Source organism: Daphnia magna, linkage group LG2 (assembly GCF_020631705.1).
Source record: "Daphnia magna isolate NIES linkage group LG2, ASM2063170v1.1, whole genome shotgun sequence".
Classification (NCBI taxonomy): domain Eukaryota; kingdom Metazoa; phylum Arthropoda; class Branchiopoda; order Diplostraca; family Daphniidae; genus Daphnia; species Daphnia magna.
In genome coordinates, this window is record NC_059183.1 from 5143215 (window position 1) to 5159570 (window position 16356).

Genomic DNA, 16356 nt, shown 5'->3' on the forward strand with positions numbered 1-16356 from the left:
ACGACTTTTTATCGGCCAATGGCTTTAATTTAGTTACTTGTAGTCAAGTCAAAAGAGATACATTGTCAAAAACAAACTTTATCGGTATAACTGCAACCATTTTCTACTAAAAAAACTTACGAGACAAGGGAGGTAGACAGGAATTTTTAGAAGCAGGAGGAAGAGTGAACATATTGTGAGCAAAAGGAGAAAAAAAAAATTAATCGTCCAAAATTGTACAACCAATTGGAATTTGAAAAAAGCAACCTTCCCCCCACGTTTACGTCAACAGTTGGAAACTATGCCACCTATTTTAACAGGGGTTAATTATTTAACGTAAGTATTTAATGTATGTATGGCACCATATTTTAAAATGAAGAAGGGGGGAGGGGCGTATAGTTTCGTTTTTATAAAATCATTCTGTTTCGGGTTCCAAATTTTTCATTTTCGTTCTAGTAATTAGTAATATGTTTAACAGAATATAATTCTTCACCATCACAACTTATTTTATCACTTCTCAATGTCAACTTACACTGAGCCTATCGCAATCCCATGGCGATATTTTGTATCCTTTTGGATAGAAAACATCGTAAAAGGCAATACATCTTTTACTTCTAACGTCTACTAACTGTCTACCTTACTGTATTTATCCAAAAAAGTAAGATTATTACCATGAGTAACTGAAGATTATCGTTTGGGTGCAGGAATGCGAAATGGAGATGTTGGCATTTTCATCATAGGTAATTCCGGTTTCTCCAACGCCCAATTCATTAGGCACCTAGGACTACGCAGCGCCCACTGACATGCTGGCTGCTCATTTAATACCCATGTAGTATTCTATGCCTGCAATTTATTGCTTACATTTTCCTGTCCTTTCTCTTGTTATGACAACCTATTAGAGGTAAACGTGTTAGAACTACATTCAAGCATTGATAAGACGGCAAAAATGAAGAAATTTGATTAAAAACGATACCAAAACTGAGTACGAGATGGCGCCTTAGTTTTATAAACATAACAACACCATTATCCACGACTTAGATATTTTGGACCTGTTGGGTGCACTTTCATTTCCAGTGCTGCCACTTTGGTGGGGGTCCCTTTTTGATTTCCAAAAGTGGAATGTGGGATGGGTGGGATTGGGATTTTAAAAAAAGGGGAAGAAAAAAAAAAAAAAAAAAAAAAATAAATTTTTTGGGGGGGGCCAAATGGCCAGTTAGTGTAAAGTGTTATTGTCTTATTGGGTAATAGTAATAAAAATATTTTTGGTTTTTAGGAAACCTTTCACTTTGGGAAGGGCTTGCAGACGACAGTTTTTTTTTTTTAATCAGTGCCATCGCTGTCTCTCATCGGAATTGGGCGTATCTCAAGATATGAGAATCAACTCATTTTACATTCATTGTAGGGATTTCTATATTACTGCGATCTCTGATATGAAATCTCGTTTTGATTTTACGGATCCAGTTTATGAGGTTGTTACTATGCTACATCCGGAAAATGCGCGAAATCTGAAACCTCGAACACTGAGTGCATTATTTGAAAGATTTACGGTTTTAAATAAGTTCTGTGATCGTTTAAAAACCGAAAAAGAATGGAATGCTCATGCCCTACTCCCTACGTCTGCTTTCGGGGTTCTAACTGAGTCCGCAGTTTTTCCTTTGCTTGGGGAAGAATATTGGCAAAAAGTTTTTGCAAATCACGAGGCCACTTTCGCTAACTTGTGCGTTTGCGTTTCAATGCTTTTTAGTTTAATCGTTAGTAACGTAATAGCAAAAAGAAAATTCAGTGAACTTAACAATACTAAAACGGACAAAAGAACTAGTTAGATGATGTACCGTAGTTAGTCTAATGAGAATAAAGTCTTGGTTAAAAGCTCTGATAGAGTGCTGATGAAGTCATATCACGACGAATTAGTCCAGGCCGTTATTAAGTAAAATCCAATGCCACCTTCCAGATTCTAGTTTTTAGTTTTGTGCATAAACTTTTACTAGTTTTATATGTGGAATTTCCTCCCATGTGCCATGTCCTTATATCCCTATGCCATTTGTTTCACCAGACAGTTTAACGCTCGATAATAAATACATTTAACCTGTCGAGACTTATATTTTGAAATAAAATTTTGGGAAATAGGTGGATTTCAAAAACGGGCTGGTTTTATAAAGAAAAAGGGGGATTCCTTGGGTTTTTAATGTGGGAATTGGTTTTTCTGGTTCAGGGTTTTTTGGCGTGGCAGCACTGTTCATTTCTCACATTTTCGAAGAAGGGACTTGGTGAACAAAGTATTATTAAGTGTACTATGGAACACGTGAACAATGGCAGCTTTGTTTCAACTAGTAACGAAACTTCTACAACCACTGATGTTGGAAACAGCACAGATACGCCTTTCGATCAAACTTCAGGCTCACCTGCACACGACGACACTGTTAGCGTAGTCCTAATACCATTGGTAATTATCGGGCTCCTCCTCGGACTTGCAGCTATAGTAAGTGACATTTTAAAAATTATTTCTTTAATGATTTACATAACCACCTATAATTTTACACAGATCTTCATTGTAATCAGGAGAAGAACTACCAAACAAGCAAGACGTCAATTTGCCCCAGTATATTACTCTGTGGAACATGAAGAAAGTGGTAATGAATGGGAATCTCAGCTCATGGATGAAGAATTGGCCAGACATGCAAATATTGTTAAGGTAGGGACCATACAAATGAATTATACAAATTATCCTGACCGTATTTTTTATTTTTGCAGCCAAATCGTGGAAACCAAGCCAGACTCCAGTTTGAGAAGGGTGGCACTAAATAGACCTAGCTAAGTCACTGTCTGGTGTGATGAATAGAACTAGAACAAGTATTGTGATTCAGCCTTCTGAAATAAAATTTTTAAGAAGCCAAAATACAATTGTGATTGAAAATAGAAAATGTATTAGTTAGAAGCTTACAATCCGTTACTGACTTTGTTCACGTTGAACTACTGCCGCTGCTGTTACTGTCAGCGTTCAATGAAAACAGCTCCTCGTCGAACTCAGAGTCATCCGAGGAACCAAAATATGAATTGGTGTCATCGTCATCATCATCAGAATCACCGTCATCAAACTGTTCACCGTCGGAGGAATCGCTAGAACCGATTTCCACATCGATGCCATCTTCATCACCACCACCGTTGACCAACTCATCTAACATTTCCAAATCATCATCGGAATTTTCTGATGCGCCTCCATCGTCATCTCCTTCCTCATCCTCCACTTCTGATCCGATGTCCTCGTCATCCCGTAGTCTCCCCACATCATATAGTCGCACTATAGACTCGCTAGGGGTATTGAACTCTCTCGAATTCTCCACCACAGCTATTTGAGTGTCATATTTGTTGGAACATAATCCATATATACAACGTTTGACGTCGATCGTAGCAATGGAGGAGTAGTCGCCAGAATCTAATGTCTTGAAAGAGGAATCGTACATCGGTTCTTCTCTACTCTCTTCTTCCAAGTGAACAGCGTAGATTACGTCACCAGACGCTGAAAATGTGACCTGACACTGATCAAGTGCCGGAACTGTTCGTAATAAATGGTAAGTTCTTATATCCCAAACTTCCGAACTTGAAATGATTTCCAAGCCGTTGGGATGGAAAGTTCCACTTAATGATTGATTCAGCTTATCAAATTTGTGAATTTGTGTTCCTGAAAAGCAGAAATTAAATCAGTAATTTTTCTTAATAAAGTGATTTGCTTTAGAAAGTTACCCGACACTGCATCCCACAAAACACCATCGGAAAGAATCAACTCATCGCTGGGATGGAAAGTGGCCCGATTCTTCGAATAATTGTTGGATGTTGTTGGCGTCAGGCTTAACAGTTTTTTACCGGTAGCTACGTCATACACTGTTGCAGTTTCGCCTTTGGTGCCAACAATTTTATCTTGGACAGTCTTGCTAAACTCGACATATTCTTCCTCTTCAAAAGAATATTTCATGTCAAAAAAGTCACCAACGGCCCAGAGACAGGAGAACGGTGGACGATACATCCCTGACGTCAGCAAAAGATCACCAGTCCAGTTTGGCTCAATGTTAAAAAGGTAGTTTTCATGGCATTGGTAGGTTGCCTCTTCTGCTGCCGTATTGACATTGTAGAGCTTCAATTCACCGGTTTGGTTACCGATCATTAGAAATTGTTCACAAGGTGAAAAGGCGCAACAAGTAAACGTTTCTGAGTCGTTGCGGAACGTTCGGACTGGTCGGAAGCGAGAGTAAATTAATTTGCGATCCATTCGGGCTCCATCAAGACCACCGAATCTTGGATAGATGGCTCGTTTTTGTACTCTCAACGCAAAGTTTGTTGGCGCGGTGTTCTTTGACTTAGCATCAGGACACTTGTGCGGTTGGAAAAGGTCGAATTGTGGACAAGTTACCATTGGTGTTTTGCAAAGAGCATGCTGATTCATCAAGTACTCGGTGACAATGGCATCTAACGAGACGCCACGAGAAGTTTCACCATTTCCACCATTGGCTCCACCGATTGATTTATTCATTGTTGTGGGAGAATCCCAGTTTGTGACCTTTTGTAAAGCTCTGTGTTGCGTACTGCTACTTGGCTGGGTGCTAGGAGATGGCATTCCTGGCCGCAACCGTCGACTGTTAGAAGAAGGTTAGGAATATGAACGTCATTGATACATTGCCATAATAAATGCTGCTATACCTGCTGGCCAAATTCACTTTAATCATTCCGGCTTGTTGGGTTGGGGTGGAAGTCGATGGAACTGCAACAGGAGTTGTCGGGAGAGTGACAGCCCCCTGCGAGTTAACACGGCCTGATCTACTTGGTGTAGCTGGTGTGCTTCCTGTAGCGCGATAGGGTGGGAAACTAGAACTGGCCTGTTTTAGGGGAAGAGGAGGGAGTCCAGCTTCTTTCATTAATATCGTGGCCGATTCAACCATGTTTTTGCTTAGTAGATGCTGATGGATTAGCTGAAGCAACTGCTTTTCATTAAACTGGATTCGCGTTTGAGCCACCTAATACGACAATTCAGTCTCATAAAAAGAACAGTACAATATTCGAAATATTCTCGTACCACGTCCGCCTTGTGAATCTTGGCTAGTGACAACTCAAACTCGTTAACATTGGACTTGATTCGACCCGAAACTTGCTCCAGTAATTCAAGTCCATACTTTTGAAACTTTACGTGCTCCTGACGTTTATCTTGCAACACTGGTTCCCTCATAAGAACCTGTATTTGGTAAATGATCAGTCACAACTCAAATAAAGATACACTAACGTAATTTACCTGTAACTGGCCGCTGGTAAATAAAGGTAGTTTACCCATGATCTGTCGGGCATTTTCGCTACGGGCAAGACCCAGCAAGGCCTTACATGCTAGAGCGCGGATTGAATCGGCATCCGTTATGGGTGTTTTAACAGACAAAAGATCCATTAACACCATAATTCCGTTATGGGAACGTACACATTCCCAAACTTGGTTGAGAACTTCCTCGCTCGTTCGGCTAGCCTAGACAAATCAAAGATAACCGTAAATATTGAATGCCTTTGCTATGAATAAAGGAGTACATTACCACACTGCGCCTTTTGGCACTGCCATTAAATCTGCCAACAGAACCCCCAACCCGATGGACGGGCGCGCAGACGCAATGAATAAGCACGCAAAGGGCGGCACGCTGGACTTCTGGATCAGCCACTATGTCTCCTTCGGCTGCTCCAAGCAGAATATTAATGCCTACAGCATTGGCGTCATCGGGTATTTGAATATGCTCACAAAATAGCATCTGAACTCTGAATGAGACCGAACAAACCGCTAAAACATCCTGCAAAATATTAATCAAAAGTTTCATTGTAAACTATCTGTACCGCAACTTTATATATATATATATTATTATTTACCAAGGCGCTACGAACAGTTTCAGCGCGTCCCGTGAAATTCCATAGATAAGATATGGCGATAACTTGTAGAAGCAGAGGGATACCACCGAGGCTAACGAATTCATTAACGGGCGACCAACTCGCCCGAAACGGAAGCAGTTCTTGCGCCGTTGTTATCAAATCAATAATTTGATCCGGGTTCAGTTTAATTGCTTTGTAGGGCGGCGTCGATGGATGGGGAGAGCCACCCATTTCACGAACCCTGATACGTTGAAGGTGTTCAACTTTTAGAGCAAGATGGATTTCGAAATACCGCTTCAATGCTGAGCACACGTGCCGAACGGTTTGGCGGGCGGCGTGAGATTCATCATCATCCAACAAATCGCTTGCATCGTCCATTGACAGTATTGATAAGGTGCTTATCATGTTGTACAGTCGGCGTAAACCATCTTGGGCGTCAAACTGCTCCAGAATAATACGAAACTGGAATGATGTTCCAAAGAACATAGTGGCATGGCACCGGCCCGACTCATGTGAACACTCCAGTAGCCATAAGGCATATCGGACTAGCTCTTGAATCACGTGATCTGGTAAGAGACAGACTCGCTCCATGGCATCTTCACAATATGCAATGTAGTAGAGGCACATTGCCACTCCAGTTGCAGCTATGCTCGGCCGTGGAATTTCAAGAAGGCGGTGGAGTCCCTGATGATGAATGAATTCGATGGCAAACTTCTTATGGCAAAGTAACGCTCCGAGATATTTAAGGGCTTCAAACGACAAACGTGAATCTTGCGTTGCGTCAAAGTCGATGTAATTGAGAATAAGATCAAGAGCCTTTTGCTCGAACATGTGAACTAATAACTCTTGATATTCGCCCATGGGTGTTAAATACCGTAAGATTAAAATTTGCCTAGTAGAATCCGTCAACGGGTGCATTTGATATGTTCCTGTATAGAAAGAAAACGTATTGAACCTGGCAATAATATTATATGCGATAACAATGCAATATAATAATATAACATGCACGAAAAAAATCTACAGGATAAAATTTTTTTTTTTTACCTATGACATACGATTCCATTTCAGCCCACGATGAATTACTAGAGTCATTCAACGCAGATCCATTTAAAGAGGCATTTCCATTTTTTCTCTCCTTGGCTGCTTTAATCCTTCCCTGAAATTTCTTTCCTTTATTACTCTTTTGTAGCTTCCCTTTATCACTGACCGAATCATCAGTGGCTGGCCCAGGCATGAGTTCAGCATCTTCATCCTTCAGGATCTTTGAGCTAGAAGCTGCTTTCCCTTTACTGCCTGTACTTTTAGGAATTTTGCTCGAAGTACTTGGTTGGTCGCACACGAATTTAGAACACCTTTTCACGTTTGGAAGATCGTCTTTTTTCCTCTCTTCGAGACACTTTTTTTGGATTTCCCACAACCTTTTTAACATGAGAGGTGCCAGGTGAGCATTTAACTCGCGAAAGTTTGCAGCCAAGTCTTGGAGTTCCATTGCTGCTGCTAGCAATCCAGTGGCATAGCTCTGCAGTGGTTCAGGGCCCTTTTCTGCCCAACTAAAAAGTCTGTTTATTAGTCCTTCTGTGTCCTGAAAAACCACTGACACTTCTAATCCTGGCATAAGATCCAGGACGAGGCGGGCTGCAGCTGTATTTAATTCCCGTGAATCCCGCGTTGAAATGCCAAGCCTTGTCCAATATGTGTCACGCAAATAGTCTCCAACTAACTATTCCATCAAAAAGATTTTTCATTAAAATTCTATTCAGGATTAGAAAAAGTGAAGACAATACTTTTTGCATGAAAATCTCCTTCTTGAATATTATTTTAAGCATGTGTCCAAAACTGCAATTTGGATTTCTAGAAGGATTACGATCATCAAACGGATCTGGATCCATCTTTAAGTAATTTTCTGTTTCAACCTCCAAAAGTTCAGCCAGTCTGGCACCATAAAATGTTTAAAAAATGAAAAACAAACACAAAACCAGAGATGGAATTAAATAACTACAACATTTAAAAAACAAAAAAAACAACATACCTGGAAAGATATGGAACAGGATCAAACGTTGGTGCTACATGGTGTTCCTCAAATAACCTCAAAATGGCACTGACATCTGACATTTCCGTCAGATTTACTGTGTCGTTCGCCATACTCATTTTCTAATGAGTAGATTAGAGAAATCAATTTTAAGTAGACTATGATCATGAATATTCTGAAATCAGAAATGAAAACGTTCGTTCGAAACGAACCGCAAACTTACAACAACAGTAAAAAAATTTCTGTCGATATTTGTAGGAGTTCAAAAGTAAAAGTTAGTTTCCTTGTTGAACTATAAAGAACTCACCTTCAAACCGTAGTGTCTACTTGAAATCACAACTTATTTTATTAAATAAACTTTTTAACTTTAGGAAAGAACCAATTTTCAACCACGTTCTTCTTGTTACTAGACTTCCAACAGCATTGCCAGACTATCGTTTAAGGGCTTCTGTTGATTCCCATTTCCCATCCCACTAGCCAGACAAAAGCCAGTTCCCAGTACCCTACTGGCTTGCAGTTGCAGTAGCCCAGTGCCAGTACCCAATTTCTTTTGTGTTCTGGTTCTGCTCCTACTATTCCCTGCTTCTCTTTTCTCTGTGGTGTATGCTGTTATGTCTGTTTTGTTAGAATAAGGAATCAGGAGCACATAACACAACCAAACCCAGGCACAACGTATGTCGTCATTTGGCATAATTTATTTTGTGAACGAAAATTGAATTTAACATCCGTCGAAGATTTTCTGACGAACTCAACTCATTTGTGTTTTTCAAATTTTCATTTGTTTATTTATGTCTTATTCAAGAAAAAAAACAAGACATATTTAGGAGTTGATTTCATGATTTGACAGCACTGTTGGTTTTCGCATGGCGTATTGAATGATTATTTTTTGTTCCCTGTATTGTAAAAGCTTTTTGAACTTTCCTGGAGTTTTTTTTGCTGTGATAACTTTTTTAAAGCATTTTCTGCATTAAAAGTTTGTTTTTGTGTTTATCTAAGTGTGGCTAGTCGTTATACGAAAGAACTGATTGTGGAAAAACGGGGACGAAATGGCTGATGTTTTGGATATCTTGGAACTGGGCAGACCGGGAACTCCAGAGGTGACGAAAGAAAGTATCATGGGCACAGGCTCACAGAAACCGAAACCGAAATATAAACCCAAGAATGAAGTACTACGCAAGCCTGAAGGAATGGCAAGAGAACTTTTTAACCTCTTGGTCAATGATAGTAAAGATGCTGCACCTCTATTTCCAACTGACACAGGTAAGTTTTTATTATGATGTGTGATTATCAGTTTTAACAGAAAGAATTTACTAGAGGTTAATTATATTAAATGTTCTGCACAGGTAAAGGTTACAAGCAAACAAAGGCTCAATTAGGAGTTCGTAAAGTGAGACCATGGAAATGGATGCCATTCACCAATCCAGCCCGGAAAGATGGTGCAATTTTTCATCATTGGCGTAGAGCAGCAGATGAAGGAAAAGAATATCCTTTTGCCAAATTTAATAAGGTGGGCTTATATTGTTCAAAATAATTCTGAGTACAACAATATTTTATGTTTAGCAAGTTCATGTCTGTTCTTACACGGATCAAGAGTATAATTTACTCCAACTAGATAATTGGACAAGACAAGAAACAGATCATTTGTTCGATCTCTGTCGGCAATTTGATTTACGTTTCACGGTTATCCAAGACCGCTGGGACAGTGTTCGTTATTCGAAGAGATCGATTGAAGAATTGAAAGAGAGATACTACGACATCTGCAATATATTAAACAAAGTACGTGTCCTTTCTTTTCAACATTGTCATTTTGTAATAATGTAAACTTCATGTTTTGAAGGCAAGGCATACTACTGGCCCAGAGCCTAAGAATATTGCTTATGACGCCGACAATGAAAAACGTCGTAAGGAACAACTGAAAAGGCTATTTGAACGAACCTCGGAACAAGTTGAGGAAGAAGCCAACCTTCTCCAGGAATTGAGAAAGATTGAAGCCAGGAAGAAAGACCGAGAGCGAAAAACCCAGGATCTTCAAAAATTAATTACGGCCGCCGACAGTGGAGGTTCCGTCACGGGTACTGCGGCAGATCATTCCCCTTCCACACATCGAGGAACCCCTCCAGACAAAAAACAACAAATAAGAAAGAAAAATACCCCGTTTGTTACACCAAAAGCCAAACTTGAGCTTCTGGTACTTGATCAATTTTCTCTTTCTACAACGTGCATAAAGCTAATTTTCTTTCTTTCCATGGTAATCGTAAAATTTGATGGAGATTAGCCTTCAGTGGAAACTCCCAATACCGGAATTAAGTTCCCTGAGTTTAAAGCCAGTGGTGTGTTTCTGCGCTCACAACGCATGAAATTACCTCCTAGTGTTGGCCAGAAAAAATCCAAAGCTATCGAACAAATGTTGACAGAACTTGGATTGGGTAAGAAAAATAATTTTTCAACTTATTTGCATTTTACTATTCTATTGAACTTAGAATTGAATCCTATGCCTACCGAGGATATATGCCAAAATTTCAACGAACTTCGTAGTGACTTAGTTCTTCTCTACGAATTGAAGCTGGGTCTCTCAACATGTGAATACGAATTGCAAGCTCTAAGACATCAGTATGAGGCTTTAGCTCCTGGAAAAACCTTGGAGATTCCACCCTCCTTGCTTTCAAATAATGACCCAACGATCCAGCCTGAAGAGATTCCGACCAGACCGAAAACTTTGTCTGAAGTCATTGACATTGTTGGATCTGCTGCCACACCTATGGTAACTTTAAACGAATTATGATTAGAGGATGAGGAAATTACGTTTTTTTATGTGTAGCGCAAAAGAAAAGCAGCCCTAGAACAGAACAACATGTTAAAGAAGATTAAAAATCGCATGTGATTGCCGTCATTTATTATTATTGTGTTTTTTTTTGTGTGAGCTGGAATACACTTAATTTTTCTTTTCAAACCTCCAAAAGTCCACTTCAATGTCAACAGACGTCTTGTTGTGGAATTTATACGTTGCTGGTAAATCGTAGCGCAGTTCTGCCAAGACGCGGGCCTCCACTTTCCAACTAGGCGCTTTCCGATGAAAATAGTCGCGTGTCGAGGACTTGTGTAAGGAATACAATACTCCTTTGTCACTCAAGCACTGAAGTCCAATCTCTAAAAACAATGAATCTAATCCCTTGTTGTGCTTTGTTCCAAAAGGAGGATTCATGACAACAGTATCAAATTTTGTGTTGCCTCCCAAAAGCAGAGGTAAAATTTTCACATCTGCATGTAGCAAATCAACTTCATTTAACTCAAACTGATTTATGTTTGAATTTGAGATTTGCAATGCTTCTTCATCAATATCCACCCCTAAAACATAGGATGCTCCTAATAACACTGATCCAACTCCCAAGACACTGCACCCACACCCTAGATCTAGAACAGTTTTTTGGCACAAGTCTCCATAGGCACTTTCAATGGTGTGCAGCATACAAGCAGCAATATGGGCTCTTGTTTCATACTGTTCAAGAAGAATCTTTGGTTTTGAAAACCCATCAAGTTCTTGCAGATGCTGCTCCAGCTCTTTTCTTTTCATTAGCTTCACCATTCTACTTCGATGATTCAAGCCTGGGAATTACTGGCAAGATGAAGTTTCCAAACGATGAATCTTGAGCCACAAAATATCCAAAGGAGGAAGTCTGTGCCTGGGTCAAGGCATGGCGTATTGCTGGATTCAGTGAATCAGATGTACTCTGCCAATAGTGTATAACAAACAGTTGAATATACTGAAAGTGTGCTGGGTAATTTAACTCACAGGTATAGCAGTAGAGACTGGTGTGGGATTCAGGGTAACTGCAGCACCCTGTTTCAACAAAATTTTTTTTTGCAGCTGGACTTCCTCAAGTACTTTACGACTTTGATCTTGAATACGTTTTAAGGAGTTATGATTTTTTGGATTACACGCCATTTTAAGATAAAAGAATACCTTGACGGGTAACTGGAGGTTGAAAAGTCATATTCTCTTCGCAGGCCGAAGAATACACCGCAATTGCCAATTAGAACAAAATAAAATCAAAATCCCTCTTCATGGCTATCTATTTGGACAATGTGCAATTGTGCATGGACCCTTTGTCGGTTTGTCCGTTTGCAAGTTTGCGACGGTGCTACCACCTACCAACTGTCGTAAAACATTAAAAGATTTCATATTTGGTGCTGTGCTCCTGTGCAGCCTGTGCTTTGTTCAGTTCCGTATAGTATCAATAGGATCGCTTAGGCTACTCACCTCAAAATGGCAACCATGTTTATAAAAAAAAGGGGGACAAAAGCTGGAATGACAGCTGGGCCAAACGGCTCACGCTCCAGCGGCATGGCGCTGTATGACGCATCTATCATGGTAAATGTATATGTACGGCGTCTCTGTGTAACACATCGTTCCGGCTTTTGATATGATACGCATTTATTTTCATTTGTTTATTTAAATCGATCTTTTATATTATAGCCTCGTTTGATTTTCCATTGGCCTTTTGCCTTCGTAAATACAGAGAACGAATGTAGTTCTACGCGCATGAAATTAACAGCCAGTTGTTTCCCTATACGACGTATAGTTGGTTGTGTTCGCAACAGAAACAAGTCACTGCAAATATAAATCAAAAGGCCTCATTTATGTGCAAATGCCTTGTCCTTGTGTGGAGATTTGATCGCCATTTCGCTGTTCGCATATCAATGAATCATAGACGCAGTCTGGCACATGACGTCACTTCGTTATAGCACGTCTGTAACAGCCAACAGTTTAAATAATTCAAAGTCTTTTCGACTCCGTGGCACAGTTTTTTAAATGTATCGAGCCGCTTGGCTAAATAAATACCCACTTGGATATGACGTAGAAAAATGGGATTAAAGAGTGCGACTGCTGTAATATAAACACTGGCGAGTTGTTACGGTTTCTTTTTTTTTTTTTTTACGTTTCGTGCGTATACGATTGGTTCATTTCCTCGTAGAAAGCTGGGCACAGCACCGATTTCCATGTTCTTAATGCTTTCTCTCGTATTTTTTTTTCTCGCCAGATTTGCAACGTGCAGCGCCCGTCTAAAAGCTGTAATGAAATTTCCCCCTGCACATTAAGTATGTGCTTCTTCCTCATCTAGGCATTCGTTTATGTTTTATCAAAGGCCGGGGATAATGTTTTCAATTCGGCCATGGACGAAATAAAATGTTTTAAAGTCAAAGTGATGGTAGATCAATGTAAAATATTTCCAATCTCTATATTCTAACTTGAAATTGAAAAGCTATTGAAAAGCTTCCGTTTAGGACTTTTCTCAATCAATAATTGCGTAAGAGACTTGGTTTGTATATTTGTTATTGAAAATCAAAGGAGGTAAAGATTTACTGGATGTGTCTAGCTGCTTGCGACATCTAGCGGTTTTCAACTGAACGTTAGTGTTGTGTAAGAGTCAAACTCCTCCCCCATATTCCTCACATGGAATTGAGAGACGGCCAGATTGTCCCTAATTTCCTGTACGTGCTCTATGTTCTTCACCATTGATGAAATAGAAAACACCGAGAATCAATATAGTAATAATAATAAAAACAGACAACAGTTTTTGTTTTTGTTCAGCATCCCCAAACTAACCAAATATCAAGGACATTAGACGTTCACATGGAGGCTTAACCAGAAGTCATCTTGTCTATTCAGTGATAAATACACAAGATACTCCCAAGCTTCAACCTCAGCACGTAAACGACTTTTGCCGCCATCTATCTGAATTAGTTCAAAGAAAATTTTTATTTTTTGATCTCATAAAACAAGAAAAAGTCAGAGAATAAATCCAAATGAGTCACCCCAACTACCGTTTGAAGAACAAATTCATACTGAAACTGACCGAATGTCGTGGATGTCATGTCGTTTACGTAAGAGCCCAGTCCAGGAATCACCTCGTAACTCAGTGATGATTTAGGCATTCATGGAATACATAAAACTGCAACTCCATGAACGCTTCCATCATCACATCGAAACAAGATACTCCCAAAGCTTCAAGCCCAAACGTTAAACGACTTTTCATCCATTCCATACGATCAGCTCAGGTAGATTTGCACTTCAAACGGGTAGTTAAAAAAAAAAATGAACACATTTGTTTTGTTTTTGAAAGTCATACATTAACTGCATGTGGAGGGTCAAAAATGTGAGATATGCGGGATTTATTTGGGGGATGGCCGCGGATCTCTCCCGTTAACGAGAAGGTCGAAAGCTTTTCGGCAGTCGTTTATTCGGCCTGAGAGTTGTAGTTTCTCATCACGTGATATCGGGCGTCTGACGGAGACGAAGAATTCAGTCTCGGAACTTCGCATTTTTAGATGACGGAGTTGCCTTAAGTCGACGTTAGAACACTCGATCGTCACCGGCAGACCTTCGATAACTTCTTGTGCGGCAGCTCGACGTTTTGCGGGACTCCCTCCTGATATTTTCAAGTTGTAAAATTGGAGAGCATTTTGGTTTTGGACTAAGGTCATCATGACTCCGTGAGTCTCCTCCAGGCGTCTGACATTTTCACCTCCTCGTCCCACAATACGACCGTAGTTTCTGTAATGAATGTCCAAGAGTACCAATTTATCCGCACTTTGCAATTGTGGAATTTCTCCAGAAACAATGGCGAAACTGGCAGCTGGTTTAGCTGTGGCAGCCTTCTCCTTCTCAGGAGCGACAGTTGGCGCAGCAGTTGGCGCAGCCTTCGCTTGGGGTCGAGCTGGCGGATGAACCGATGTTTGGCCTTCGGACAGGTTGACTGTGTAACCTTCGATCGGCTTTTGTTTATATCTGTAATCAGCTGACTGGAAAACAACTGGTGGTTGTACATCAGCAGCAGGTTGTCGTGCAGGTCTGACATCAGCGGCAGGTTGTCGTGCAGGTCTGACATCAGTGGCAGGTTGTCGTGCAGGTCTGACATCAGCGGCAGGTTGTCGGGCAGGTCTGACATCAGCGGCAGGTTGACCTGGGGGCCTTTTGCCGGACAGCGGAGGAAATTGTGATGGAGAAATAACGTCCATCACAGTTTCATAAATCGATACCAACTCCGCTGGAGTCTTGTCCTTTTCGGGTGCATGTTCCTCCTTTTTAGCTGCTGCTTCAGCCTGAAGTTTGGCCTTTTTCTTTCTAGACGAAACCTCCCGAAATTCTGTAAGTCTCTCACTTTCATCGACTGATTGTTTCCCTTCATCGGCAGACGCTCCTTGGATTTCTTTGGCAGCGGCAAGGGGTGCAAGGTCATCGATGCCACATCCAACGTCTTTTTTTCCAGCCTCAGGAAGTGATGGAAGATCATCAGTGTCGCACGAAACGTCTCGACTTTTAGGCTTCACAAGTTGAGGGAAATCGTCCGTGCAGCATCCAACATCTATTCCTTTGGCCTTCACGGGCTGAGGAAGGTCCTCCGTGTCACATCCAACATCTCGGGTCTTCACTTCAGATTTACGCTGAACCTGTTTGGCCGATTTTCGCAATTGTTTCAATTCCGCGTCTTTCAAAGCCAAAAGGGCGTCTTTGCCTTCAGTGATCGTCTTCATTTGCGACTCAGCAGCGATCAAACGGTTCTGACATTGTTCCAACTCGGCAATGGTTTCCTTCGCATTCACGAGTTCTACCTTGACAGACTCCACTTCGCACTTGATGGTTTGAGTGTCTTTGATCAGTCGCTCCTTCGCGTCCTCGAGTTCTACCTTGACAGACTCCATTTCGCACTTGAAGGTTTGCGTTTCTTTGATCAGTCGCTCCTTCGCGTCCTCCAGTTCTAACTTGACTGTTTCCATTTCGCACTTGATGGTTTGCGTGTCTTCGATCATTCGTTCCTTCTCATCGTCGGGTTGTGAACTCTCGCTAGCCGCAGAAGCGATTTCTACCTTAACCTGTTCCAGGACGTAGTTTATAGTCCATTTTGCGTGCTCTGTGACAACGTCTATTGAAGAAAGATGTTGTTGAACGCTCTCGATTTTCGCAACAGAAGCTTCGAGCTCGCCAGATCGCTTGTCACACACAGGATCGCGCTGCTGTCGACGACTAGTTTGTTCCATCTCCAATTTTAGAATACGTTGCATCTGTTGGGTGTTGGTCAGTTCCAAGTCAACGATTCGATTGTCGTATTCGTCTTGAAATTTCATGGTTTCAATCTCCTTGCGGATGATTTCATCTGACCTTTTCCTCGTTAGCTCCGCAATGTCCAGATGGTATTTTGATTCAAAGATGCCAAGATCCCACGCGAGTTTGTCGGCCTTTCGTCTCGATACACCGCTAACGCGGTGCGTCGTTTGAAGTTGGTCTTTTAAATCAGAAATCTCTTTCATCAGGATTAATTGGGAATTTTCGGATTAATTGGGAATATCGGTTTGGGCTTTATTTATTGAAGCACGTTGACGGCTGGTAGCGGCCCTTCAAATTCCTCGTTAACTTCAAGTTTGAAAAATATTTTCGAGTTAAATCCTTTTGTAATTGGTTT

The 16356-nt window shown here is 40.8% G+C and overlaps 5 protein-coding genes across 8 annotated transcripts; 2 read left to right on the forward strand and 3 right to left on the reverse strand.

Annotated features, from left to right (window-relative positions):
• Window positions 1–708: 708 nt before the first annotated feature.
• LOC116916597 lies at window positions 709–2900 on the forward strand. The gene is made up of 4 exons (XM_032921857.2): window positions 709–1042; window positions 2215–2458; window positions 2522–2671; window positions 2731–2900. Exons 2-4 carry the CDS (start codon window positions 2273–2275, stop codon window positions 2782–2784), a joined length of 390 nt encoding a protein of 129 aa, XP_032777748.2. The 5' UTR covers window positions 709–1042; window positions 2215–2272; the 3' UTR covers window positions 2785–2900.
• On the reverse strand, window positions 2566–8353 carry LOC116916593 (DDB1- and CUL4-associated factor 1). Of its 3 annotated transcripts, none has more exons than XM_045169123.1 (12): window positions 8205–8353; window positions 7898–8019; window positions 7653–7800; window positions 6913–7588; window positions 5869–6797; window positions 5544–5792; window positions 5258–5479; window positions 5045–5200; window positions 4672–4985; window positions 3721–4607; window positions 2935–3658; window positions 2566–2847 (listed from the first exon to the last, which is right to left on the reverse strand). In XM_045169123.1, the coding sequence occupies exons 2-11, from the start codon at window positions 8014–8016 to the stop codon at window positions 2940–2942; spliced, it is 4419 nt and encodes a 1472-aa protein (XP_045025058.1). In that variant the 5' UTR covers window positions 8017–8019; window positions 8205–8353; the 3' UTR covers window positions 2566–2847; window positions 2935–2939. The 3 variants fall into 3 exon arrangements, with proteins under 3 accessions (XP_045025058.1, XP_032777740.1, XP_032777741.1); XM_032921849.2 differs by having other exon boundaries at window positions 2921–3658; XM_032921850.2 differs by having other exon boundaries at window positions 2921–3658; window positions 7898–8072; window positions 8205–8340.
• A 76-nt stretch (window positions 8354–8429) lies between these two features.
• Window positions 8430–10847, forward strand: LOC116916595 (DNA methyltransferase 1-associated protein 1). 2 transcript variants are annotated; one of them, XM_032921853.2, is made up of 8 exons: window positions 8430–8569; window positions 8894–9157; window positions 9241–9404; window positions 9458–9673; window positions 9735–10085; window positions 10173–10323; window positions 10378–10658; window positions 10716–10847. In XM_032921853.2, exons 2-8 carry the CDS (start codon window positions 8944–8946, stop codon window positions 10776–10778), a joined length of 1440 nt encoding a protein of 479 aa, XP_032777744.1. In that variant the 5' UTR covers window positions 8430–8569; window positions 8894–8943; the 3' UTR covers window positions 10779–10847. The 2 variants fall into 2 exon arrangements, with proteins under 2 accessions (XP_032777744.1, XP_045025059.1); XM_045169124.1 differs by lacking the exon at window positions 8430–8569 and having other exon boundaries at window positions 8576–9157.
• Window positions 10769–12047, reverse strand: LOC116916596 (rRNA N6-adenosine-methyltransferase METTL5). Its single transcript, XM_032921854.2, has 3 exons — window positions 11859–12047; window positions 11688–11794; window positions 10769–11625 (listed from the first exon to the last, which is right to left on the reverse strand). Exon 3 carries the CDS (start codon window positions 11478–11480, stop codon window positions 10830–10832), a length of 651 nt encoding a protein of 216 aa, XP_032777745.2. The 5' UTR covers window positions 11481–11625; window positions 11688–11794; window positions 11859–12047; the 3' UTR covers window positions 10769–10829.
• A 2021-nt stretch (window positions 12048–14068) lies between these two features.
• LOC123469842 (neurofilament medium polypeptide-like) lies at window positions 14069–16204 on the reverse strand. The gene has a single exon (XM_045169190.1). The coding sequence runs from the start codon at window positions 16202–16204 to the stop codon at window positions 14069–14071; it is 2136 nt and encodes a 711-aa protein (XP_045025125.1).
• Window positions 16205–16356: the final 152 nt, after the last annotated feature.

Coding starts and splice junctions, on each gene's coding strand:
- LOC116916593 (XM_045169123.1), bottom strand. CDS start 8,016: ATGAGTATGGCGAACGACACAGTAAATCTGACGGAAATGTCAGATGTC. Junction 7,801..7,897: donor CCTGTTCCATATCTTTCCAG/GTATGTTGTTTT, acceptor TTATGGTGCCAG/ACTGGCTGAACTTTTGGAGG. Junction 5,201..5,257: donor TTACCAGCGGCCAGTTACAG/GTAAATTACGTT, acceptor TACCAAATACAG/GTTCTTATGAGGGAACCAGT.
- LOC116916595 (XM_032921853.2), top strand. CDS start 8,944: ATGGCTGATGTTTTGGATATCTTGGAACTGGGCAGACCGGGAACTCCA. Junction 9,405..9,457: donor CTTTTGCCAAATTTAATAAG/GTGGGCTTATAT, acceptor TTTTATGTTTAG/CAAGTTCATGTCTGTTCTTA. Junction 10,659..10,715: donor GATCTGCTGCCACACCTATG/GTAACTTTAAAC, acceptor TTTTATGTGTAG/CGCAAAAGAAAAGCAGCCCT.
- LOC116916597 (XM_032921857.2), top strand. CDS start 2,273: ATGGAACACGTGAACAATGGCAGCTTTGTTTCAACTAGTAACGAAACT. Junction 2,459..2,521: donor TCCTCGGACTTGCAGCTATA/GTAAGTGACATT, acceptor AATTTTACACAG/ATCTTCATTGTAATCAGGAG. Junction 2,672..2,730: donor GACATGCAAATATTGTTAAG/GTAGGGACCATA, acceptor TTATTTTTGCAG/CCAAATCGTGGAAACCAAGC.
- LOC116916596 (XM_032921854.2), bottom strand. CDS start 11,480: ATGGTGAAGCTAATGAAAAGAAAAGAGCTGGAGCAGCATCTGCAAGAA.
- LOC123469842 (XM_045169190.1), bottom strand. CDS start 16,204: ATGAAAGAGATTTCTGATTTAAAAGACCAACTTCAAACGACGCACCGC.